The sequence below is a fragment of the Astyanax mexicanus genome, chromosome 2 (genome assembly GCF_023375975.1).
Source record: "Astyanax mexicanus isolate ESR-SI-001 chromosome 2, AstMex3_surface, whole genome shotgun sequence".
NCBI classification, from domain to species: domain Eukaryota; kingdom Metazoa; phylum Chordata; class Actinopteri; order Characiformes; family Acestrorhamphidae; genus Astyanax; species Astyanax mexicanus.
The window spans coordinates 57589418-57615829 of record NC_064409.1 but is presented as its reverse complement, the minus strand read 5'-3'; the positions used below and the strand labels follow the sequence as shown (position 1 = coordinate 57615829).

The window sequence follows — 26412 nt, the reverse complement described above, 5'->3', positions numbered from 1 at the left end:
TTGCACATGTGTATCAAGAGTAGCTGGAGTAGCTTAAAAGTAGCTTAGATGCTGAATCCATTCATTAGACGGGAGGTCAACATACATTTGGAAAAACAGTAAAATTGGTTTAAAAACATGGTTCTTTTATGGAATCAGGAAGACAACAGTTTCAGCAGTCCACGCTAACAAGAAAATGACTGATGAGAACAATCAACTCAGCAGTGGTATACTGCGTGGGGGAGGAGTTTTGGGGGTACTGGGAGGGGTTTGGTTTGCTGTGTATGTCTTTGCGTAATGGATATATTCACACTGCTATAATGTGATTCAAAAGGGTTTCAGGCATCTCCTGAGCTGATCTGAGTGACCAGATCTTAGATCTAAATTTGTCTCTGGTGCGTTTACACTGGCATATTATGTGATTTAGCCTTATTCAGATATAATCCTGATACTCAAGACTCAGGCTGCACAATATATTGTTTTAGGATTGTTATCGAAATGTGAAAATGCACAATACTCACTTTACAGGACGTGCATATCTTGTTTAATTTTAAATCACTATTTTAAAAGCTTTCTTGCTGCTTGATACAAAAGGAAAATTTGCATTATCCACTATCTTCGACATATCTACAAGAGACAGATTATTTCTGCCCAATATCATGTATTTTTCTCTAATATTGAATACACATAGTGCATTTCTGATATCATTACATTTTAAATCATTGACAATTTGCAATACGGCTCCTGTAAACTACAGTAGAAATCAAAAGTTTGTACACACCTCTTCTTATTTAATGTGTTTACTTTCTTTGTTTACTACATCGTAAATTTAATATTAAACACATTAAAGCTATACAGGAACACATGTGGAATTATTTTGTAAAAAAAAACAGAATATGTTTTATACTTAAGATTCCAAACGCTTGAATGCTACTGTGTGATAAGAACTTCTCAACCTCAAGAACATGCGGAACTTGAATCCAGGCATTAATACAGTTTTAAACTGCTGAATGTCACTGACGCCTATTAATAATCTGTCTTTCATCTCACTTCCTCCTGTCAATAAACCACAGGTTCGTAGGTTTAGTTTTTTTCTCACACTTCTGGTGGGCTAAATATCTGTGATCAACCATAAACAGGAAGTTCACTTAAAACAGAAATTCTTTAATCAGCCAAAATACAAACAGTTTTTGCTGTATTTGTAGGATACAGTATTCATTATTTTAGCCTAGTTATTATTGAGAAACCCATTGCAGGCTGCAGTGTGCAGTGAAGCCATATCTATAATTGTCATTCAAGATACAGTACAAACGGTTCCCCACAGTCTGTATGTTGCTCTGAGACTGCAAGTGGTGAAGCGATGATGTATATTCTGGTGGTCAGTGGAGTGCTGTGTGGGCGGACAATACATCAAAGCAACATCTCAAAGGTGGTTTACCAACAGAGTGAGCTGTAGTGCAGCACACAATGGAAACTGAGTGCAGTCTCTTTAGAAAGACTCCGTATAAAAGCCTGTCGGCAGGCAGCCTTCGCCATCAGGGAACAATTGTGTAAGGTCTCGCTCGCCCCCTGTAACGCTGGAGAGTGATTCATGCCATGACATGACATGTATCCCCCTCCCCACCCACATGGAACACCACCCAGTGAAAAAGTAGGACATCTAAGAGGACGTAGGTACGGCTAATTACCTCACCTGCCTAGTTTTCTGTATGCCTTATCTTTTCTATACTGCTATGCTTTTCCATTTCTACCTCCCCCACCTCCTCTCTAGCATGTAGCTGCTTGGCTGTGGTACATCACAGATGGTTCAGTGATTCTGTCAAACCACATACATACTGTTTCCTCTTTCACTTAAGTGACAAGTGTTTGTGAACAATGTTAATTTCCACCAGAGAAACACTCGACCCTGGATTTTATAACGTGCTTCAAACCCTGAATGCTTTTCTCCACTGAGCATTATTGACACAAACCAGCTGTACTGATGTACAGTGGGGTTAGGAAGTTAGTGCTTACATAGAACATCTGGATTTATATTTTCAAAACTGGCAATAAAGCACAGAGAGTTTTGCAAAGTTCTGAATTTCATAGAACAAGAATTTCTAAATGTTATATCGACCATGTTTAGGCCTTAGCACAAATTGTTCAGATCTTATCCCATCACATGTTCAGACGACTCTTGGGTGGCTCAGATCTGCTCATCTCTGCTCTGCACAGAGGCATTTGTACAAACATGTAGAGGACATGCCAGCTAGAGTGCTTGCTTTAATAAAGGTGGAACAAATGCTCAAAGACGTTTTTCAGTCAATCTCTTGACTGAGAGCTGATAATATATTTTGTAATAAAAATAAACTCTGTATTAAGGGTACACTGTAATGGAACTGTATTTGCCTTATAGTTGAATTATGAAAGTCTGATACATGGACAAGCCTATTATACACTATGGGCGTTCAACTGGAAATTGCGCAGCTGGATTTATGACGTGTTGGTGTGTCCTTGGTATGAAACGCAAAAAAATGTGCAAAAGGCATCAACTAATTCTAAATAATCATGAGTATGTTTTGGGCATAATGAAAATAAACCAGTGTAACTCTTGCCATTCCCTTTAAGAGGCAGGTGCACACTGACTTTAGCGAGTTCACATCTTAACAGCACTGAGCTTTGAGCGTTGTGAGGGCATTTATACAGTACACGTTGAAGTTTTACCTCACCAACACTTTTGTCGCTGAATGCAATCAAATTGTCACTGCAGGCCCTCCTCAGTCCCTCTTAATTCAGGTAACCTCATCATAAGCACGCAGACCATTGTTCACTTAGTGGCCAGTATCACTCAATTCAAGCTATCCCATGACATTTGGCATGACAAACAGTGGCTTGCAAAAGTATTCATATCCCTTAAACTTTTTCACATTTCGTCACCATACAAACAGAAATTTGTATGTATTTAATTGAGATTTTTTTAATGATAGACTCAAGTAGCACATAATTGTGAAGTGGAAGTCCCTTAATTAATTAAAAGAGTCCAGCTGTGTATAATTTAGTCTCAGTATAAAAATACCTGTTTTGTGAGGGCCTCAGTGGTTTGTTAGAGAACACTAGTGAACAAACAGCATAAAAACCACGAAACTCCGAGAAAGGTCAAAGATAAAGTTGTGGAGAAGTTTAAATCTGGGTTAGGTTATTAAAACATATCCCACACTTTGAACATCCCAAGGAATACTGTTTAATCCATCATCCAAACATGGAAAAAGTATTCTACAACTGCAAATCTACCAAGACATGGCTGTCCACCCAAATGGCAGATTGAGCAAGGAGAGCACTGGTCAGTAAAACAGCCATTAGGCCCATGGTCACTCTGGAGGAGCTGCAGAAATCCACAGCTCAGATGGGAGAATGTATTTACAGGAGAACTATAAGTTGTGCACTCGATAAATTTGACCTTTATGGAAGAGTGGCAGAAAAAAAACATTGTTGAAAGAAAGTTTGTTAAAAATTGCTGTTCACAGACAGCAACCTGGCTGAGCTTGAGTAATTTTCCGAAAAAGAATGGGCAAAAGCTGGTAGAGACATACCATAAAATACAAGAAGCTGTAACCGAAGGGCAGGGTGGCTCTACTAAGTATTGATATTGGGGGTTGAATACTTCTGCATGTCACACTTTTCCGATTTTTATTTTCTTAACATTAAAAAAAGTGCTACTTTCTGTTGATCTATCACCTAAAATATTAAATCTTAAGTATATTTCAAAGAGGAAAAACTGAGTGTATATCTGAAATATTTTTTTCAGTTGACCTTTTAAAAAATCTAACTTGATATAATGACCCTGTCACAATGACATCTATTAACATCCTAGAGAACACTGAGTGTGAAACAAAGCTTGACAAGCAGATGGTGGGCGTTCTCCTTTTCTATATTCAAAACAATAACAAACATCCACCTGTTAGCCACAGGCCATGTCTCCTTATTTGACCTGCTTAGCCATAGCATGTGTTACAGTATAAGGTATTAGTCTCATTGTGATAAAACGTCAGTCCAGTGATCTATTTTGCTGATCTAAGACTCATATTTTGCTAATTGTTCTGAGTTATGATTCGTATTTATATAGGCGGAGCTACTCCTGTATCAGCCCTCTCGGTGCCTCTCAGCTACTCATAGCCTTTAAAAAAGGCCTGAGGGATGGGCTAAGCACCTGGGAGTAAGGCTACACCTTTCCTGTAAGCTAACAAGCGTTAAACAATGTAACTCCACTTCCTTTCTAAATGGATTTATAACTTCCCCCTGCTGAACAGATACTCAGGCTTGTGTTATTACAGTTAATATTCGTCAGGTTAGTGATGAAAGCTGGGATCGCCTGTTGGGGCGGATTTTTAAGAGAGTGTTCTGAACATTCTGAGCTACAACTGCCAAAAGTGTTGAAAAATAAAAGGGAGTGGTTTTGTGACACAGTCTATTAAGTTCTATCCCTCACAGTGGATTCTGCAGATGACTTAAAACTATAAAGACTTAATACTGGATGATATACAGACTTTTTTCCCATTTTTGTAGGAACACATAAGAAATCATGTAATAAACCTAAAAGTGTTAACAAAAAACGGTGAAGCATTTGAGTGGGTTCTTATCTGGGGTGCTGTTAACTCTGGTTACTAAGGCTGGTAACCAGTAATGGCGTAGTTACTTTGACAAAAACAGTAGCGCACAGTGAATCAGATTAAAGTTACTTATCCAAGTGCTATTTTTGTCATTTTAGTTAGTAAAAAGATATATGTGCAGTGCAGTGTCATCAGCAAATAATCCTGCTCAGAATTTATTTAGCAATAGCTGGGAGACATGGTAAAAATATATGTAAAACTACATATAACATATCTGTAGATTACTTTGGTCCTGGTAGTCATGAAGCTCAGAAAACCGGCATGTAGTTGCCGGCTCATCAATGTGGGCTTTAGGTGGGTTCTGAGTGATACTGAAATATCAAAAATGATTTTAAAAATCATAAAAGCTTCATTGACACATTTTCTATTGTGATACAAATCGATGTCCAATTAGTGCCCAGCCCCATACAGTCTGTCCTTTTTTGCACATACAGTTTAGGACAATGTACATTCTAAGAACAACCAAAAACAACCACTTAAGGGTGTGTTGTTGTGCAGAGGCAACAAATCTGTACAGTGCCTATCTTCTTAGTTATTCCAGCTATGGCTGCAAACCCCACCGCAGCCCTTGTTCCCTTTCTCACACTAGTTACACATCATCAAACCATCTGTTAGCCAGCGCCTTTGAACACACTCTGGAGGACCGTCTATAAAGCATGCACTGTGATAGATGTTCTTAATGACAACACACACACATATGCTCACGCACATAACTCCACTTGTTGTGGTGCAACAGTTGTAGCTAATCCCACGACAGTTGATCCTGTTACTCACTTTCCGAGCTCCTCTCCAATTTCATAAAAATCCTCCACTTTCTGTTGCTTGAACACAGCCATGCCCAGTGTCCTCATTGATGATGGTGATTGTGTCTTTATAAAAGTTCAACACTGAAGCAGGTCTGCGGGTCCAGTGGGAATATCCACCCTCAGGGCAGCAGCAGCGCACGAGTCCTCACGAGATGCTGTGAAAAGAAATGCATTTAGGCATGACACTTCTGCTGCATTTCAAGAGCTCAGAACAGGGAAGTTCTACTCACATATTAAGCACATGTTTCAGCATGCTGTCTGCATTCCTGCACATCGGACAGAGAGTGAATCTCAGGTGTCATGTTACTTAATGATCTCACTGCAGATTTGTGAGTCTTTGGCCAAATATGTCAATGCAGTCTTTGGGGAGCATAAAAATACTTGCAAAAACAAATAAAAACAGTTCTTAAAACAAGTTGCATCATTAGTCTGCCATTTCCAGATCTACAGAAAAGCAGCCGACAAAAAAAGCTGACTGAGACGCTAGCTCTGCTGCTGCAAGGAAATTAGCAGAATAGATTTGTCTCAGCACCTCAAAGACCAGCACTAAACTCCAGTCTGGGGCACTAAGCAGGATAAAGAACTTATCAGGATCACCAAAACTAAGTGAGCCTGTCTGCGTAGAGCTCAAAAAGGGAAGACACAGGGCGGTGAAACTAAATTTAACCACAAAAAAATCTGTGTGTGAAGTTTTTTTACACATAATATACAGTGCAAACCTGTGTTTTTAACTGTGTTTAGCATGCATAATGCCATGTGACCCTTATGTAAGCCTTTTATGTTAAGTGACGAAAGCCTACATAAACATTTGTAAATGCTTTTTTATATAAGATCTAGTCGCCCTGAATGTTGTTTTGTCCAACACAAACACCTACACGCCTACGTAAAAAATCATATGAGCCAGTTCTTCATATTAATTTAATGTAATTTCATCTCTTACAGTGTACAGACAACTTCTTGGAACAATCCGTTATAAATGTCTTGGGGCTCAACCAACATAAACATATTTAGAAAAGCATTTTTTAAAACTGTTAGTTGTTATAATGGTTGTTTGTGCCTATGAACCTTTAAAGATTTGTCACTCTCTCACTATGTATGCGTGTCTTTCTCTCTTGCCCTTTTTTTCCTCTCAGATGAGCTCTCTCTCTTGCTCTATCACACATTAACAATGTGTCAACAATTAAATTCTGCAACGAAAATTTTTAGAGCTGACTTGACTGTCGATTACGTCAAATAAGCGTTGCAGCCATAACATAAATACACTATATTGCCAAAAGTATGCATTGCATTAAGCTTGGTGACATAAAGCTTAGCTGTAGCTGATTGGTCATGGAAACCCTTCTTCTGGCCACGTCACACATCTTTACGTACTTACATCACATGTACATCCACTAAAAGAGGATCCGGCTCAGTTTTACTGAACGCGAGCAGCTGGTGGAGCAATGGAGACTTCAGAAGGGAAAACTCCGACCTCAGTAGCTCATTCACTCATAGTAAAAAAAAAAGTGTGTAGTTGAAGTGAAGTTTCTGACTGAGCGCGCGCTCTCTCTCTCTGACTGAACATAACCTGGAATCGGATTCATTCGCTTTGAAAGGAGACCGCATCACACCCACCCAGTTTAAAATTATTTTTCTGCACGCACTGTGCAATTACCCATTCTCACCAGAGAGGACACCAGCTTTAAAAAGAGATTTTTACAACTTGTTACTGTAGGGCTTCAAGTGTACATAACAACTACATAAGCCTTAAAAAACAACAAAAACCTATATGAATGATTTTTATACAGTCAGTTGTTATACAAGCAGATTTTTCCCCCATTTTTGCATCCACATATACATTAATGAAAGTGTTAAGTGGTTAAGTGGCAACACTTTGCTAAAGGACAGCATGTGTAATGTCACACAACACCCACATAAACATTTGTAAATGTCAGTCTTACCACTTACATTTTTTTTTACATTAATTTAACATTTAATCTCTAAATTGGACACTTTTTGGTGTAAGTATTTATAAACGGAGACCCAGGGCAGTGACACAAACATAACAAAATGTTTTGATTTTATCTTATTGTTAAGAGGCAACCCTTAACTGAAAGTCCTTGTGAGTGACTACTCACTTTGAGTATACAGTTAAAAAACTTGTATGTATGTATGTATGTGTTTCTAGCCCATGCTGTCCCTCTGTAAAATGTTACTAAACACAGTTACCAAACACGTTAGCGGTTGGGGGAAGGAAGTGGAGAGGAACTTCCTTCCTTCAATATGAGTAAATACAACAGGTTTTTCTGTCTTAGTCATGTCCAGCACGAATTTCAACTTCAAAACATCTCCAACTTCTTCAGATTACTACTCCCTTCATTTTGAGCTGTGACCACAAATCTAGGTGGCAGTATGATATATTTCCCTATCCCCTTCATTTAGCCTGGTACAAAATTAACACTTTTTGAAAAAGGAAGACATTGATTAATAGTTTAACAATTAGCCATTATTAAAACAACACTGTTAGTGTTAATTTACTGCATGACCATTTGTAAGTGTAAATTAATTAATTAGCACAGCAACTACGGCAAATTTGATCCTTTAGGTCCAACTGTGTCTCATGAAAGGAGGAAACAACTACTGCAAAGGCATATAGTAAGAATATGTTCCTTAACTAAAATGTACTGAAGTCATACTCTTGATGATATGTAAAACCATCCCAGTTACAAGAAATGCACCAAAACACAACATTCTGTATATTTAAATAGTACCTATCTAGCAGTGTGTCTAAATAAATTATATTTTTTATAAAAAAAACAAAGAATGCTCCTTTAACTGCAATGTTTCTACCACACAATATTCAAACCATCAAATAATTTCTGCTCGAAAAAAAAAAAAAAAAAAAGATTAAATCGCACATAAATGGTAACCTGTGCAGCAGAAGAGACATTATGATATTGTTATTTTGTATGTCTTTTATTGGACAGTATTGAATATATTGATATTCGATATGGATATAGCATCAGTATCAGTACTGGCAACAGAGAGCACTGATGCCATAAAGAAGTTACTTACACACATGTGCATCACTAGATCACGCTTGACTGAATCCAGCAGCACATCCGCAGTTTCGGATTATCACGCTTCCCTATTTGCACCTGTTAATGCATTGTGGCACTTTTCAGTTACTTTTAAATATTGTTCAGTTACTCACCTAGTAAATGCTGTACTGATATATATCTGCTATATGTCTGCTGATTAGGGCTGGCCCGAATAGCGTTTTTTGAGCTCCGGATATTCGGCACTGATTCGAAGCGAATATTCGAATATTCGTTTTTAAAAAAAGAGGTAAAAAAAATAAATAAAAAAAAGCAAATCACGGCCCCTTTAATCCACTAAAATGTTCAATTTGCTCTGACCGACGAGACATATTCACCCCGGATTTTTGTTGTTTTTATCCCCCATATTTTTTCTGTGTTTTTAGCTCAAATTTCTTTGTGTTTTCATCCCGGAATTTCTGCTGCCCCACACGCGGCTTATCCGCTGCGTAAGCAGGCTAGGAGGCTGCTGCTGCACGGTTTCTCCGCTGCGCAAGCCAGCCCAGTAAATTGCTGTTTGTGTTTTCACACTTAGGCTATTTGCTTAAAAAAACAAACAAAAAAAAAACGTTTGTTCAGGAAGTATTTTATATTCTTAAACATTGGTAATTATATTAGAGGACAGTCATTGTAAACTGTACTTGGTCTATTTCGGTTAAAGGATTGTGCTTTTACTGTGATATTGTGATATTACTGATTTTGTATTTTTGCACTTGGGCTATAAGCTCAATATTAAATATTTCGTTTGTTTAGAAATTATTTTATATTTTAAACCATGTTAAATTATATTAGAGTAGAGGAAATTCGTTCAGACATCATTTTTGTAGGCCAGGCTTTTGTAACCGATTTAGCCCCTACTGTTGCCACATTACCCCTTACGTTTTATTATATAAATCAGTTTCGAAGAGCCTGCATTTTTTTTTTATCATGTATAATAGAGGTCTGCGCGAGACTGATTTTTAAACCCACTCTTCCACGCTCCCGCGTTTCTGCCTCGTTACCGCTCCGCAAAAAAATTGCTTCTTTTAATCCCGCGCCCGCCCGCCACATAGTGCGGTCCCGTTCCTTACCCCAGTCCAAACACCATCGGTGTGTGCGTGTGTGTGTCGGTCCATCCTGCGCGTTGAGAGTTTTCTTTAGTTTTTTTTTTTTTTTTACAATTATTACAGTTTTCTTAACTATTTATTAATTTGCTCCCGCATCGTCTGGATTAAACTCCCGCTCCAGCCAATAACAGTTCAGTTCTGTCCCGCGCGCAAGATATTCTGACGGGACCCGCGAAAACAGAAGTGGTTAGAGTGAGGTGGAACTCTGGAAAGGAGAAAAAAAACGAATATCCGAATACCAAAATTAAAAACCGAATACCTACTCAACGAACGAATATCCGAATACCCGAATATTCGGGTCCAGCCCTACTGCTGATACCAATATGCACATGTATAACTTACAGAGAGACTATACACACTGGCATGACTACAGAATACAAATTTATCATGCATGTGCCTTGCATTGTAGCTTTCAACCAACTAAAAATTTTGTTTTCACATTGTTTGGTTTCACATTTTTTGGTTTTACCTGTAGCTAACTGGTCCTTACACAGACTGGTCACAGCTTTAAACCCAGGTTAAATAACATGTTAAGGCTGATGTCCGTAAGTCTGGGATTTAGGTCCCTGTTTGGTGAGAATGGGTAATTGCAGCGAACCTGTGGAAGAATCGTTTTAAACTGGGCGGGTGTGAGAACTGGGCGCTCTCCTTTCAGAGCGGATGCATCTGATTCCAGGTTATGTTTAGTCAGAGAGAGAGAGCTCGTTTCTTTGTTTTTACTATGAGTGAATTAGCTACTGAGCTCTGAGTTTCCCCTTCTGAAGTCTCCATTGCTCACCCAGCCGCTTGCTTTCAGTAAAACCTAAGCCAGGTTTTACATGTGACGTAAGTATGTAAAGACGCGTGACATGGCCAGAAGAATTCCCGAAAAAAGCTACCCAACACCCCAGTTTTCAGAGTTAATAAATTAGCCTTAGCAGAGATGGTCGTTACAGCACACTGGTACCATTAAACACAATATTTTATCCCTTCTCCACTCATAAATGCTTCTGCTTTCAGTTTAGAAACAAAATAATACGGACTGTCACTTTAAATAAAATAATAGATCTGTTGAAACTAATAAAAATAAATGAAAATAGGCTTAAAGCAGTGAATATTAAAGTAGTGTGGCCAGTTTCAGCCAACTGTAGCAGCGCAGCCAGCGTCACTTGGTCCTTTTCCAGCATACAATAAATACGTCAGCAAATAACAGTCTGAAATAGTGGCCAAAATGGTCTATGCCAATGATTCTAAAACAAAAAAAGGGAATTATCAGCGGATATTGGTTAAATTCTGACATAATTGTGAATCCTTAATGATTTAGGGATGCTGTCCTTGAGTTAATTCCTTCTTTATTTTATTTTTTTATATTTTGTATTGATGTTGACATTCTTTCAATTCAACTGATACTTAAACACAGTTCACAAAGAACAAACTGTGCTCAAAGTTGAACCAATAAAACTAAACAAACACATTTGAATATGAATCAAATCTTACTGTGATTATCTAACATTCTTGTGATTATCTTAAACTGATTCTTTTACGTTACATTTAAATATCCTTTATTAAAAGTTTCAGTGTTAAGAAAGAAAAGTGTGATTAATCTCACTTTTAATAGCAGATTCATAAGTTGTTTTAATTGATTGACAGATTAACTTCTTTATTACATCTTATTTGTCATACAGAACACTGGGTTTACAAAAAAAAAAAATATATATATATATATATATATATATATATATATATATAGTTATAAGTACTATAAGTACAGCTATAAGTACAGCTAGTAGATGTAATAGTAGATATAAAAGTTTGTATCGGTATTGGTATCAGAAGGGGGAAAGTGGTATCGGTGCATTATTATTTATGATACATTGCCCCGTTTTTCACTAAAGTGGCAGTTTTGCAGCACTTTAAATACAGTTATAATACAAAGTTCTGAGGGAACAACAGTTGTATAGCTGGTGTTGTATAGCAGCTGTTCAGTCACCTGTAGGGCAGCGCTCTGATAACCTAACCTGGGCTGAGTGTTTACCTTTCAGGCAGTGACCACAGCTGAGCTCAGCTGAAGGTAAACTCTTGGAGTTTACTCCTCTCTGTATGCTGAGGTTCTACTGGTCAGTTTTGCGGTTATAATATTCGTGTGTTTAGAGCTCTCTCTCTTAACATCTCTCGGCTCTGTGTCTACAGTCAGACTCTCTCTCTCACAGCAGCAGCAGCAGCAGCAGGTTTAGTTAGTTAGTTAGTTGGTAACGAGTTTAACAAACTCAGTGTGAGAACTTCACTCTAACACTCTAAAACACTGCTGTCTGTGTGTTTAGATAAGGGTTCAGCGGTCTTACCTGACTCCTCTGGGTGTGTTTGAAGGTTCTGGCTCTTCTCTATCAGTGGACAGTGTGGCTGCTGGGCTGCTGAAGCTGCTCTCTGTCCGCGCGCCGGGACGGTGGTCGCTCCGCTCGCGCTTCTGACTGACTGACTTATATTACACACGCACGCGCTCGTGCTGTCAGCTCGCGCGCGCCCTGCTGGCTACTCTGCCCTATAATAACTAGTGGGAACTAAAATAACTAGAATAAAACTACTAATGATAGAGGTATTCTCTGTTTCATCGCAATTAATCACACCTGGTGATTGGTTGATTTAAATATAAATAAAAAATAATGTTAGATTGGCTCCACTATGAAGTGGAGTTATATTAATAATATAATACAGTAGTAGTAATGTATTAATTACAACAACAACAACAACAAAATTATATATATATATATATATATATTTTTTTTTTTTTCTTTCTAATTTTTCCCATTTTCTCCCCAATTTACACAACCAATTACCCAACCCACTCATTAGGACTCCCCCTATCACTAGTAATGCCCCACACACCAGGAGGGTGAAGACTAACACATGCTTCCTCTGATACATGTGAAGTCAGCCATAGCTTCTTTTCGAGCTGCTGCTGATGCAGCATTGCAGAGCAGCCAGCGCAGCGACTCGGTTCTGATACATCAGCTCACAGACGCCCTGTGCTGCAGACATCACAGTAGGAGTGATGTGAGGAGAGAGCGCCATCTACCCACCCGGAGGGAGCAGGGCCATTTTTGCTCCCTCTGAGCGCCGGCAGCTTGATGGCAAAGCTGCATGAGCGGGGGTATGAACCTGCGACCTCCCGCTCATAGTGGCAGCGCTTTAGACCGCTGGACCACTCGGAGCCAATTACAACAATATTATACTCATTAATCATGCATAAATTAGTGGTCCAGCAGGCTAAGGGCTGCCACTATGATCAGAAGATCGCCGGTTCGAATCCCATTCACGTAGCTTGCCATCAGCTACCGAAGTCCTGAGAGAGCACAATTGGCCTTGCTCCCTCTCCACATCACTCCAAAGGGTGATGTCGATCAGCACAAGGTACAAGGGGGAATCCTAATAAGTGGGTTGGATAATTGGCTGTGTACATTGGGTAGAACATGGGGAAAAAAATAGAAACAACAAGCAACTGTAAGTTACAAGTGTAAGAGCATTATATTTAGATTATGTAAAATCAGACACTCTAGGAAGCTTACAACTTTAAATGGGGCACAAGCACAAAAATAAGCAACATGTAACAAATAGTAAAACTATTTTTTACAGCGAATCTAACCCAACCCCACTGTAAATGTAATGTCGGTTAGCACAGGCCTCTGTTAGCTGGGTAATTAGCCTTCCAAATTAAAAATGGGATAAAAAAAAAGTTGTTTTAAAAAAAATCTAGGTAACAAAAATGATTTGGGTTAAAAAATTAAATGGGTTAAAGTGTCCAGATCAATTGTTTGTGTTAACGCTGACAACACTAAAAATAAACTTAAAAAAAAAAAAAGACAGTGACGTTTATTTTTCTCACAGTTTCAATTGCTATATCCATTCAAGTTACTAAAGTAAGCTAGTGGTTACATTGTTGAATTAAATTATAAACTGTACTATATAATAATATAATTATTAAATTAATAATTATTACATAGTCTAAAAAAAATTAAAACAGAAACGAATATGAAAAATGTAGTGTAATCATACGTTACCAGGATAGCAATAAACTGGCAGGGTATTAAACCATCCAGCACGATGAAACATTGTAAAAGGACTTTTTAAGCACCATCTCCAATATGTCAATATTGCCCCCTGCAGGAGAAGAAAAGGACTGGAGCATAAAACACATGAAAACTCAGAAAAATGGTTTTGAAGACGGATTTACTAATAATGTATGAATAAAGAATGCTCTTGATAAATTCCTCAAACCAGTGACCCAGAAAACTTCAACACAGGCATCATGAATACATTAATCAAGAAAACACGGAAGGAACTTAAGGTGAGCCTTGTGTATTGTTTCTCTGTAACCCCGACCAATTTTAAATTTCCTGACAAACACAGAAGGGCACTTTCTGCACGGACTTCCTTTCCTCCAATGAGATCCACATCTTTACCAACACAAGTGAAACTACACAGCTGTATGCAAAGGCAATTTATTGGACGATCATGCCACTTAAGTGAAGTGATTGATGATTACACCATGAACAAGTACAAAATTTTGGTCAAATTCAATGTATTACATGATTTATAAATGACGTACGACATACAAGAATAGAGGCATTACATGTTGCATCGGTGCATTGGTGAGCAATGCAAATTTATATGCTAGCTTATTCATTTAAACGCAGAAAAAAATAGAGCTAGATAATGCTGAAAAAAATACGTTACATAATAAACAAAGATCTGCATGCAGTTCATATATAGAGAGATATGCAAAAGCATAGATACAGAATTTACAGTTGCATTAAGCAAATGTCAAAGGGACACCCTTCAGAAAAGTAAATATTGCAGTGATGGGAATGCAGCAATGAAGTGTATGTATTACAGCACTAATCACAAGTACATTGATTTAGACTTAAGATCTGAACACATTTTTGTTGTACATATTTGAAAGACCAGCTCTCAATGAGAAAATTCACAGTTTTGGATTATTAGTCAATTGAGGGGACGTGTAAATAAGAACTGTTCGTACATAAGCCAGAAATCCACAGGCTTTAAAGAAGGTTTCTGGTGTAAAAAGGAAAAAATGATTAAACCGTAATTAAAAAGTAAACAAAGACATGTTGATGTGTCTGGACACAAACATAGACTGGGAATGCTGTATTCCCAATACAACTAAACACACCAGGTCACAAAATGCAATGTAATTTGCACAATTAAAGTCCAAAACTGTTTAACATTCCATGTCCCTCATCAAATGGACCCTTGCATTTCAATTCCATTTTCTGAAGCATTAAAAGCTAATCTGAAAGCAAGAAACATGCATAATAGATGGAATGCTAATCAGCATTGCACATGATCAAAGTTAGATTACAGATTATTATTACAAACAGTACTGCTGCTCCCTGCACAACAACTAAAAAAAAAAAACCACATACTGTAGTTGCAGTCACACAAAAAACTTATGCACATCGAAAATATGATCAAAAGCTCAGAAATGAACATTCTTAGCCGAAACCTGAACATATTTGGCCACTTTTTAGTCACTTCATAAACTTAACAAATGCATTTAAATGTGCTTTTGTCTTTCTTTTTCAAAGTAAAGGTCACTGCTCAGAATGAATTATTTGGCCTAACACTGAAAGTGTTTTTTTTTTTTTTCAATAATTATTTTCACTGAACAAAATCAAATGTTGGGCTACACAGAAAATACATTTTTTTTTGTTTTTTTTGTACATATATTTACGAAAAAAAATATTACAGAAATTAAACAGCCTAATTTTTCAATTCTTCCAAACATCCAAAGATTTTTTTTTTGCCTTTTTCTGACAAATAACTTAATTTGCCGGTGGATGCCTATTTTCAATACATTTCAAGAAATTGTTAAAAGACTTGATCTAACCATTTTGAAGCATTTCTATTAGTCTGTTCAACATCAAATTTTAACACTATAAAAAAAGAAAACATTTTACTGCCAGACTCAAATTATCACTAAACATTGAGAAACCAGGTCTTTGTGTGACAACAGCAGCTTTTCTTCCATGAGTAATGTACCAAAACATAAGTTTGCACTCACATTTTAAACTTGATAAATTTTATAAAAGAAAAAAAAATATATATATATATATATTTTTTTTTTAACTGAGACCACATTCATAGCAATAAACTGAAATTCTAGGCCACAACTGTTAATTATCTTAATCGTCCTGATAGAAAGCTATGTCAGGGTGTCACGCTGATAACACACATGGCACCAACAGCAGTGGATATAATGGTGGAATCCTGACACTCGAGGACTCAAACTAGTCCAAATGCAGCAGATCGCTAACAAAGGAATGCCACTCAAGCAGAAAATAAGCAGCTGGGTCTGACAGACTGCATGATATGCATTGTCCAATATCTGTTTCCAGCAGCTAAGTGCCACCTCATTACTGAAGACAGGACTTTTCTTCATTCAGACACTTCATGTGCATGAGGACAGGAGTCCTGACTGCTCCACTTGTTTTACATACTGTAGCATCGTGAGCTTCCCTAAAGTAAAATATGTCCCAAGAGAGTAGGTCCCTAATCTAAAGTGATATAAGTGCCTCAGAATACAGAAACAGGGACAGATGAATGAAGGATATGATATTTGCATGAGCAAAACCTGAAATATTTCACAAGTACAACATTATTCATTCAACTTAATACACAGTGCTATTTTAGCCATTCCGTATAAAAAGTAAACAAGGCACATTAAACATATTCTGAACCATGTATACAAGAATTTGCAGTAAACCATATCTGCTTATTTGGAATAAACAACATGCAATGCTGGTGTACCAGAACTGCATGCCCTGCATGATACAGTATGAAGGTACCTGAATGCGTACATACATACACACATACAAACACATAAAGCCAATACACTGATGTGGATGTTAATACTGATTTGTAAGAAAAAAAAAAAAACTGTTAAAAAAAAAAAAAAAAAAAAAAGACCTAAAGATGACAATAAATTCAGGAATGAATGGCTGCTTCATGTTCTTTGGTTCATGCAAGCCACTGTTTTCAGAGCAGAAGAGAAAATTCTCCCCATAACATTTACAATAAACGTAAAAAGGAAAAAAAATGTAAAATGCATTGTATAAAGCAACTGTAAAATTAAGGCGCTGATTGGCAGATTATCTGATTGGTGCCCATTCAGTTGTCCTCCTCATCGTCACTGATAAGTGTACGTCCGTTTTGAGATGTCTCTCTCTCTCGTAAGAATGTCTGACGAATGGCCTCCAACTCGGTGAGCTCCAGACGGACTTTCTCCAGGTGAAAGGTGCGCCGATTCTGGATCTGCCTCAAGGGGAAGGGATTCATATCCACAAAGGCCATATTCATCAGCTTCCTAAAGAACAGAGATACAAATGAAAATATTAACTTTGAAATGCAGTTATTTCTATTGCAGGTACTGGATAAATAAAAAAATGGTACCTTGCATCCAGGATTGTCTGTGTGAAATATCGCAGATACTTAAAAATAGCCATGGCGTCCTGCAACTTCAGAAAGTCCTCTTCTTTGCACTTAAAGAGTGCAAGAGCAAATCGAAATATTATCTGTGAAATGAAATAAAGACAATCTTTAATGACAATGAAGATAAAAACTTATTAAGAATAGTAATGAGAAGAAGTCAAAAAAGGTCTGAAGACAATTTGTGTCTGTTGTTATTGTGTCTGTCCCGACAACAATAACTGAGTTTTCATTCAAACATCTGATAAGAGAATCCCCATTGCTTTATACACTGACATGCCAAAAGTAAGTGGTAATAATCGTTACTGGTAGTGCCTGGCTCCAATTGTCTGGGCGGATAAATAAACAACAGACACTGGCAGCGTCTGAGTAGAACTTTCAGCAAATTACAAACATAACCAAATTTAGTAATGGAAGAACGGACTGATTAATTCACTGTTTAGAAGCAGAAAATTGGTATTGACCTTTACAATACCAAACCTAGTAGTGAATATTTGCAATCATGAAGAAAATATATATCAAAAAATATCAATCAAAAGATGGCATAAAAAGAAGAAAGTCAACAAGAAGTGCAAACAGAAGTAGGAGGAAGAGCCGTCTTAAATACTCAGGCCCAAATAAAACTCTTTACTTGAAGTAAAATAACCCTAAAATCAAGCAGGAACTGAAAACAGCTGCATTACAGGCCTAAGAGAATGTCAGCAAAGAAAACAGCTGAGAGCTGTTGATGTTTATTATTGACAGACTCTAAGAATTCTTTTATTGTCTGTTTTTCCACACAAAACCCTTTATCTCTATTTTTGCTACTTCTCACTTTCTGACATGATGTGCATCTGGCAGTCGTTCTTCAAAGTGTGTCAAAATGTAATGATGAACAAATAGAAATGATGTTAAATTATTTTACACTCTTTCCCTTGTAAAATTACCAGTTTCGAGATCAAGCCTCAAAATTATTAGAATTTGTCCAAATTACTTTGATTTTCCTAAATTATGTGTATATATGAGAAAAAATGCAAGATTACCCACATAATTCTGTGCACAAATTGTACTATGCATGTCACAAAACTGTGGATTTTAGACATTATATTTTTATGATTTATGTCATTCACTATACAGTAGAGATTCAGCCTTTTTTCTGGCATCATTTGGATCATAAGGCTTTTCCGCCATCCACACAACAGATAGTTAGATAGTTTTCAAAAAGACAAGAAATCAAAACGTGTGAAGACATACAGCTCGGGAAAAAAATAAGAGACCACTTAAAAATGAGAGTTTCTTTGATTTTACCAAATTGAACCTATAATAGAATATAATCAAGAGGAAGATGAATGGTCACAAGCCATCAAAACAAACTAAACTGCTAAAATTCTTGCACCAGGAGAGGCATAAAGTTATCAAAAACCAGGGTTATTGCACCAAATATTGATTGCTAAACTTTATGAATATGAACTTGTTTTCTTTGCATTATTTGAGGTCTGAAAGTTCTGCTTTTTTTGTTATTTTAGCCATTTCTAATTTTCTGCAAATAAATGATCTTAATGACAATATTTTTATTTGGAATTTGGGAGAAATTTTGTTTGTAGTTTATAGAATAAAACAACAATGTTCATTTCACTCAAACATATACCTATAAATAGCAAAATCCGAAAAACTGATTCAGAAACTGAAGTGGTCTCTTAATTTTTACAGAGCTGTATGTGTCTCACAGTCAAGGTTTAATTTTAAAATGTTTTTTTTTTTTTTTTTAATGAACAGAAGCACAAATCAAACAGCAAACAATTTTGCCATTGTCCCTGTATTTGTGTTGCATGTCTGACATAAAACAAAAAACTTAAATTAACATAAAAACTGTATTGTAAATCTAATGGTTTAACTCAGTTTATAAAAAAAATAATTCTTTTCTATAAAAAAGGAGGTTACATTCAAATAAAAAATAATGAAAAATATTTTAATGTCTTCTTAACAGGTACAATGTATGAGTCTCAACAGTTACTGCTCTATGTATGTACAGTCTTAGTCACACCTGTTTTTCTACTTTATTTTGGCTCATTTTTTATCTGTCAGTGATTTAATCTGTGTCTCGGGGATATTAACAGTCTTTAAAATACATTATAATGCTGTACAGTACCAAAACAAGATAATTTAAAAACTACAGTGTTCATGAAATTCATAGTATTTTGTTTAATAGGTTTCCTGGAAAAGAAAAATACTGTTTTTTGGCCTAAAACTGGTTGTCACCAGCAACCAGAAACCCAAACAGAGAGCAATAAGTACACACGGGGCCTCTCTCATAAGATCATACCCATGTAGACACCCACACACGTTCACTTGAGTATTCTCTATACATTGTTCCAAAGGTCACACTAACACTAGATTAAAACTACACAGTGTGTTCAGATACTCATGCTTACCTTGGGTCCCTCATACAGAAAAGCGTCCCAGATCTTGAAGAGGATGTCACTGACCACACTGTCCACAAACACCACCAGGAACCAGTTGAAGGTGATGAGAGAGAAGTCCACTTTATACTGCTCAAAGTGAGCATGAAGCCTGGGCAGCTTCTCATTCATCAGGTCCTTAAACACACGCTGGTCCACCTGCAGACACAGAACAGCTGTACTGTATGAGAGAATACAGATTTTATAGAAACCCTTAGACCAGGGGTGGATGCTCTGTGAAAGCTTAGTACCATTAACCATTAACTGTACCATTAACATCTTTATATTAAATGTTTTTTTTATTTTTTCCAACATTCCAATGAATACTGAAGCTTGAAACGTTGAGGCTCGGCTTGCTGGGATTACTGAATTATTTCAACCTTTTAGTTTCTAATCACCACCAGAAAGCCTGTGACTGTTTTAAATGTATTTATTACTATTTAGTTACTTTTTATTCTAATATTTGTAATTTTTTTTATTCCTGTTTTCTTAGTTCATTAATCATTAATTTTATCATTTCTTATCATTTTTATCATTTTACTTTACTTTTACTACTATTATCTTTTTATTTATTTTATATTTCATAAAGTCTTTACTTTTTATGTTTTTATGATCTTTTTTAGATACTTTTTTTCTTTTCCTTTTTTACATACATATTTTATTTATCTATTTTAAATACTAATTTAAAAATTGTATTTCTTTAATTTATTATTTTTTACTATTTTGTTTCTTATTATTTCTAATTTATTATTAAATGTTTTCAGTCCCTTTTATACTGTAAATGCTCTCCAACATTGTAAATGAGGGTCACCCTCAATGTATTCACGAGTGAAAATAAAGGTTGACTGATTGATTGATTGACTGATTGATACTGAAGGCATCCAGATTATGAATGAACACAGAAGGAATCATGTAATAAACATAAAAGTGTTTAAAATAAAAAACTCTGTGAAACTTTTACTGTAGGTGCTCTTATCTTAGTGCTGTTAACTTGCGGTTTCTGCAGCCTAAAACTCTGATTAACTTGTCCTGTGTAACAGAGGTAACTCTCGTTCTCCTTTTCTGGGGCAGTCCTGATGAGAGACAGTTTCATCATAATGTTTTTGATGGTCTTTGAAACTGCAGTTGAGGATACTTTTAAATTTCTTGAAATGTTTGGGATTAACTGACCTTCAAGTAATTTTTTTCTTTACTTGGTTGAGTAGTTTTTGCAATATTATGGATTAGAACATCAATCAAATAGGGATATTCACAGTATACCAACTCAACTCTCCCTCTTCACAACTTTACAACTGATGATCTCAAACACAATAAGAGGCAAGAAATTCAAGTAATTAACTCTTGACAAGTTCAGCACAGCTGTTAACTAAAAGCCATCACTGTTTAACACATTTTTGTCTACTTTTTTACATTTGTTTTACTAAATAATTTGTTAAACGTTACAATAAGAGTACATTAGTTAACAGTACTCACTATAGAAAAACTCAACAAATTATGAATTAACACTATTAATGTATTTTATTAATTAATACAATAATTAATTAATAATGTCTTAATTAATAATTAGATAAGGCATAACTTTAAGGCATTTAACAGTGTTAATTTTGACCCTTCCACGTGATTTTTGTCATAGTTTGGAGGACTTTAATATTAATCTACAAAGCAGAAAATATTTAAATAATGATTTTTAACACTGATTTTAAGGTGTGTCCAAACTTTTGACTGATACAATTTATAATTGTTAGTATCATTAGTGCTGTCATGTTAACATAGTAACAAGCACAATTAATCTAAAAAAAAAGTGTACATGGTTTAGTGGTTTTATTTTGTAATGCAAACATCATCACCACTGGCAAAATCTGAAGGTGAATTACTAATTATTTTATTAAAATATGGAACAAATCTCAAAATTAACTCAGACAATTACATTACTTGTGATCAATGATCAGTCTGTTCTATCAGCTTCTATACTTTATAATGCATGGAAACACTGTCTTCAACCTCAGTGATGCTGAATCACAGAGAACTAACAGTCATATGCTAACACTACTCATCACATCTGACTGATGCTTTAATCCCGGCAGCAGATCTGAGACATTTTTCCCCTCAGAAGCAAAAACAGGAAAAACAGCAGGTTATTAATAGTACCTGTGAGCCAAGCAGTGTCTTGGTATAATAGTCCCGTGGCATGAAAACCTCCACAATAGTGATGAGACACCAGAAAGCCTCTTCTTGCTCCAGATAGAGAAGAGCGATGGCTGCTAATCTAAAGAGATTAAATGCAAAACAATAAAAATGTAAAAACAGACATCATACATAGCACATAATACTAAATTCTGTTTTTTTCCCATTCTTTGTGTGACAATAACAAAAGACTATTATATTAAAAACACAAAGAAGCATGCAATAAAAAAAAAAACATCATATATGTACAACTAAGTTTAGTTATGTCTAATTGCAACCCATGGAACTGAAGGCTCCTTTCCTGGTAAATATATGAATCAACAAATAAAAGTAATTAGCTAATGCAATTTTGTTTTATATATATACAGCTCAGGGAAAAATAAGAGACAATTTAAAAGGATGAGTTTCTATGATTTTACCAAATTGAAAACCTCTGAAATATAATGAAAAGAAAGATTGATCACAAGAATGGCATAACGTTATTCAAAAGCAATGTGTAAGACTGGTGGAGGAGAACATGTCAAGATGAATGAAAACTGAGATAAAAACCAGAGTTATTCCACCAAATATTGATTTCTGAACTCTTAAAACTTTATGAATATGAACTTATTTCCTTTGCATTATTATCTTGTTACTGCAGGCATTTCACATTTTCTGTTAATAAATGCTCTAAATGACATGAAATATTTTTATTTGGGAGAAATGTTGTCTGTAGTTTATAGAATAAAACAACAATGTTCATTTTACTCAAACATATACCTATAAATAGCAAAATCAGAGAAACTGATTCAGAAACTAGTGTTCTCTTTTCTTTTTCCAGAGCTGTATATAACTTAATCAAAAATTCAAATAACAAATAAACTCTACAAAAAGTAGATGTAGGTTGATATGTTGTTTTATTATTATACTTAGCAGTTGCAGTTCCATTATCCTAAATACAGAGGGCGCTGTAGGATTCTCATTAACTTTCCAAGCCCATATTCCTAAACAGTCCTGCTAGAAAAGCTGCTAGATGTACCTGTTGAGCCCCTGGCAGTAGCCAATATCTGGGTTCCTCCAGGCGAAAGCCAGCAGCACGTTCCTGAGTTTCTGGATGCCTTCAGCTGAAGGAGACGAATAGTGCTTGTTATTGGGGAGAGTACGCAGCAGATCCAGCTCGATCTGTTTGGAGGCCGGGTTAGGCTTGTCTCTGGCCATGCACAGCAGATTCTCGTAATAGTCTGCAGGCTGGCTCTCCCTGATCTTCTTCACGTGGAAGTTCACACACCAGCTCCAGACTTTACTGCGGTGCACGTGCGGCACGCCGCTGCGCATCAGTGCTTTCAGTTCTGGAGAGCGGACCATCTCTCTGTTCATGGTACTGGCCAGGTAGTTTTCCCACTTCACCCCCACAGACACCTCCTGATCGGTCAGTGAGAAGGACCTCAGCTCCAGAGCTCTCACTTTGGCTACAAGTTTCTCCTCCTCATCCTCCTCCTCTGGGACGGTTTTGAAGCCGTACACGTCATACTCACTGGGAGGGAGAAAAAAAAAATAAAATAATTTTATTTAATTGAATAAAAATTAGCAATAGGCATCTGGACCTTTATATTTTTTTGAGAAAATATGATATCAAGACTCAACTGATTTCTGAAGCTTAAAAGGCCAAAGGTAAAAAGAAAAAAGGGTACCACTTTAAAATAAGACTACCTTTATAAAGGGTTTATAAATGGTTTACAATTAGTTTATTAATGGTTACTAATTAGGTTATAAATAATTAATAATCAGTTATAACACATACTTAGAACAGGCAACCATATAGATGCCTGTGGGTTCACTATTTGGCAAACAGCAGGTCATTGTTGCCTTTTCTATGCATGTGTTATAACTGATCATTAATGATTTTTAAGGCATTTACAACCTAATTAGTAACCATTAATAAACTAATTATAAACCATTTATAAACCCTTTTATGTTAAAGTGGTACCAAAAAAAGAAAAAAGAAAATAAAACACACTCAAATCCACTTTCTTGACTTTTTTTTCCCACGTTTTAAACTTTTATAAGCTTTTCTCACAATTTTGAGCAAATAAATTGTCCTGCAGTGTGACAATAAATAATTGTGAACTGAATTAATTTAATTAAAGAATTTAATTCATCACGTCCATCTTTTGGTTTTTATAAATAAAAGCTTGAACCTGCCATATTCATACTTACCTTGTACATTTTGCTAACTGAGTAAATATACAGTTTTAAAACTTATAAACTGATTTGTTTAAATTATATAAAAAAAAATCTCAAAGTAAAGCCATCACACAGCAGGACCCAAAAATGAACATGTTAATTATTTGATAGAAAGTATTCTGGTTCTTGTTAAAGAAAAAAAGAGAGAGAAAAAAAACACGTCACACCACACACATAGTGTGTGCAAGACAGCATTTTTTAATTTCTGTGTGCGGATGCTTCTCCAAATTTCACCTTAAAATATGTATGAAACACTAAGAACACAGGCCTGAAATAACAAGTGTGATTGCAGGTGTGAATTCAGGGATGTGAGAGCATTTATATCTAGGTGTGAAACAGTAGGCCGCCTAAACTAACGTTTTTTTCTGAATACAGGTGTTTTTGAATGTATACAACACTGCCTCTTTAATCTTGTTTATGATAATTACTGTATATAAATCATTATTACGACTCACTCCACAGTCCCTCGTCTTTATTGTTGCCAGAAATGCCTGATTCTAAACTGCTCTCTAATAAATGGTAAAATACCAATTTAAAGAAACCATGTCTGTAAAACATATTATAGACATATTAAGACTTTAATTTTGTGATTTTGTATGGGTACCATTCCAGACAAGACATAGCAGTTAAGCTTAGCTATCTGGCATGCAATTACCCATACATCCATCTGTATTTCTCCAGATCCCAACACAGTGTGTGAAAGGAAAACGTCTGATAACAGAAAGCAAAAAATACGAGTTTGTCTACCTGACAGGGTGGGGTTTGAAAATGGGATGCTCCTGTTGGTCAGAGCTCTCCACTGACAGGGCATCTTCCAGCAGTCTGGATATGACATCTCGTGATGGACCCTGCTCAGATGAAGAACATACCGGAGTCTTCACCTCCTGCAGCAGCACCAGGTACTTACTCTCCACCTGACACATCTTAGCTTCTAGAGAGGTGTACTGGAAACCACAGAAAAGATTGGGATCATGAATGATTAAAAAAAACAAAAAACAAATAGATAATAGGAAGGGAACAATGTAAATTGTACACAGAATGCCAGAACTGTATGTATTCTCCCTAGGGCTGGGTAATATATTGCTATATTATACTACAGTTAGTTATGACCCTGCAATGTGAATGTATATATGAGTGTCGTTATCAGCCGGTAATGCACCGTAACCGAAGCTCTCCATGTATTACTCCGCCACATATAGGTAAACTAGCAACGATGCAGCGCTTACAAACCAAACAGTGCAGCAATGGAACTATTTTAACTCCCAGAGTTTTTAGAACCAAACAGATCGTATTTTCTCATCCTTTTTAACTCAACATATTTCAAGAAACAGCAATAATGGAACTGTGGTATAATGTCAATAATACACTCGAGGTTTGTGCTATAACATGTAATATTGGCACTCCTGTGTTGATCTACGACAGCACAGCAGTGCCAATACTACACATTATAGCACTCCTTCTTGAGTATTATTGCTTAATTAAAACATATGTAGATGTCAACAGAACCGGATATTGGTTATATCAACTTTTAAAGCTTTTGAATATATATTTTTTTAATCTTGCAGAAAGTCAGCTTGCACGTAAATTATTATTTTTTTTAATCTTGGTCAGAATATCTGTTTTAGATATAACAACACATACATTGTTGTTTCCAATATTATGAATATACTTTATTAATCCATTAAAACAATGGATAATTCGGTCCCCCCAACATTCAATCCATGGCTGTTCTTGTAGAAAACAAAATCTCTCTGCATTTCTTTTTTACCTTCGCTTCCAAGGCCTTCTCTCTAGCTTCAGCATTCCTCCGCAAGACTGTCAGCTCAAGAATTTCTTTGTTTAGGAAATTATTCTGTGATTTGTATCCCTGAAGACTGTCCTGAAATAGCAGAACCAAACAGCAGGTTAAACACAGAATGCCTACATACCAGTATTTACTCAGTGTTTTTAAAATGTATTTGAAACGGTCTCACCAGGACTACCAGTAATGAAGAAAAAGAGCTTTTGTCACACAGAATGTCGCACAATTCGGTAAATTTCTTGCTCAAAAACACATTAAGGGAAGTGCTAAATATGGAAATAAGTACATTATTTACACCAGGTATGAATTACAACCCAAACATTTTTTACTTATTTAGAAGCTCAATACCAATCTTCATTTATTTGTTGCTTTATTATTTTTATATATTGACATCTCCTTTGACTTTTTATAAGATGACAGACTGTATGAACCCAATATGTGTCATGATTTATCTGGTTAACTTCATTCCATTTCATTTGTTAGTATACATCCAGTGCTATATTTCAGGCCTGCGAGACAGCTTTGCAATGGTCCATGACCAGAGATGTCTTTGCCACTTCTGGACGTGATAAAGGCTTAGGTACAGTATTGTGTGACAAAGCTTTGCCAAAGTAATCTATTTACCATGTGGTTATATCAGCCATTCTACATTTGCAAATATAAAGGTGTC

General features: G+C 36.1%; 2 protein-coding genes across 3 annotated transcripts in view; both read right to left on the bottom strand.

The window, feature by feature from the left end:
• dapk2b (death-associated protein kinase 2b) overlaps positions 1 to 12268 on the bottom strand; it is a 59229-nt gene extending 46961 nt beyond the window's left edge. The window contains exons 1-2 of one of the 2 annotated variants that reach the window (XM_015601364.3): positions 11936 to 12268; positions 5400 to 5586 (exon numbers count right to left, since the gene is read on the bottom strand). In XM_015601364.3, the coding sequence (XP_015456850.1) occupies positions 5400 to 5476 (77 nt within the window). In that variant the 5' untranslated portion in view covers positions 5477 to 5586; positions 11936 to 12268. The remainder of the gene's footprint in view (positions 1 to 5399; positions 5587 to 11935) is intronic. The other variant, XM_007228260.4, reaches the window with a different exon arrangement.
• A 1807-nt stretch (positions 12269 to 14075) lies between these two features.
• The window catches only part of tbc1d2b (TBC1 domain family, member 2B), a 34262-nt gene continuing 21925 nt past the window's right edge, over positions 14076 to 26412 (bottom strand). The window contains exons 7-13 of the mRNA XM_007228261.4: positions 25710 to 25820; positions 24689 to 24885; positions 22737 to 23231; positions 21683 to 21800; positions 19508 to 19693; positions 17061 to 17182; positions 14076 to 16974 (exon numbers count right to left, since the gene is read on the bottom strand). Of these exons, the coding sequence (XP_007228323.3) occupies positions 16779 to 16974; positions 17061 to 17182; positions 19508 to 19693; positions 21683 to 21800; positions 22737 to 23231; positions 24689 to 24885; positions 25710 to 25820 (1425 nt within the window). The 3' untranslated portion in view covers positions 14076 to 16778. The remainder of the gene's footprint in view (positions 16975 to 17060; positions 17183 to 19507; positions 19694 to 21682; positions 21801 to 22736; positions 23232 to 24688; positions 24886 to 25709; positions 25821 to 26412) is intronic.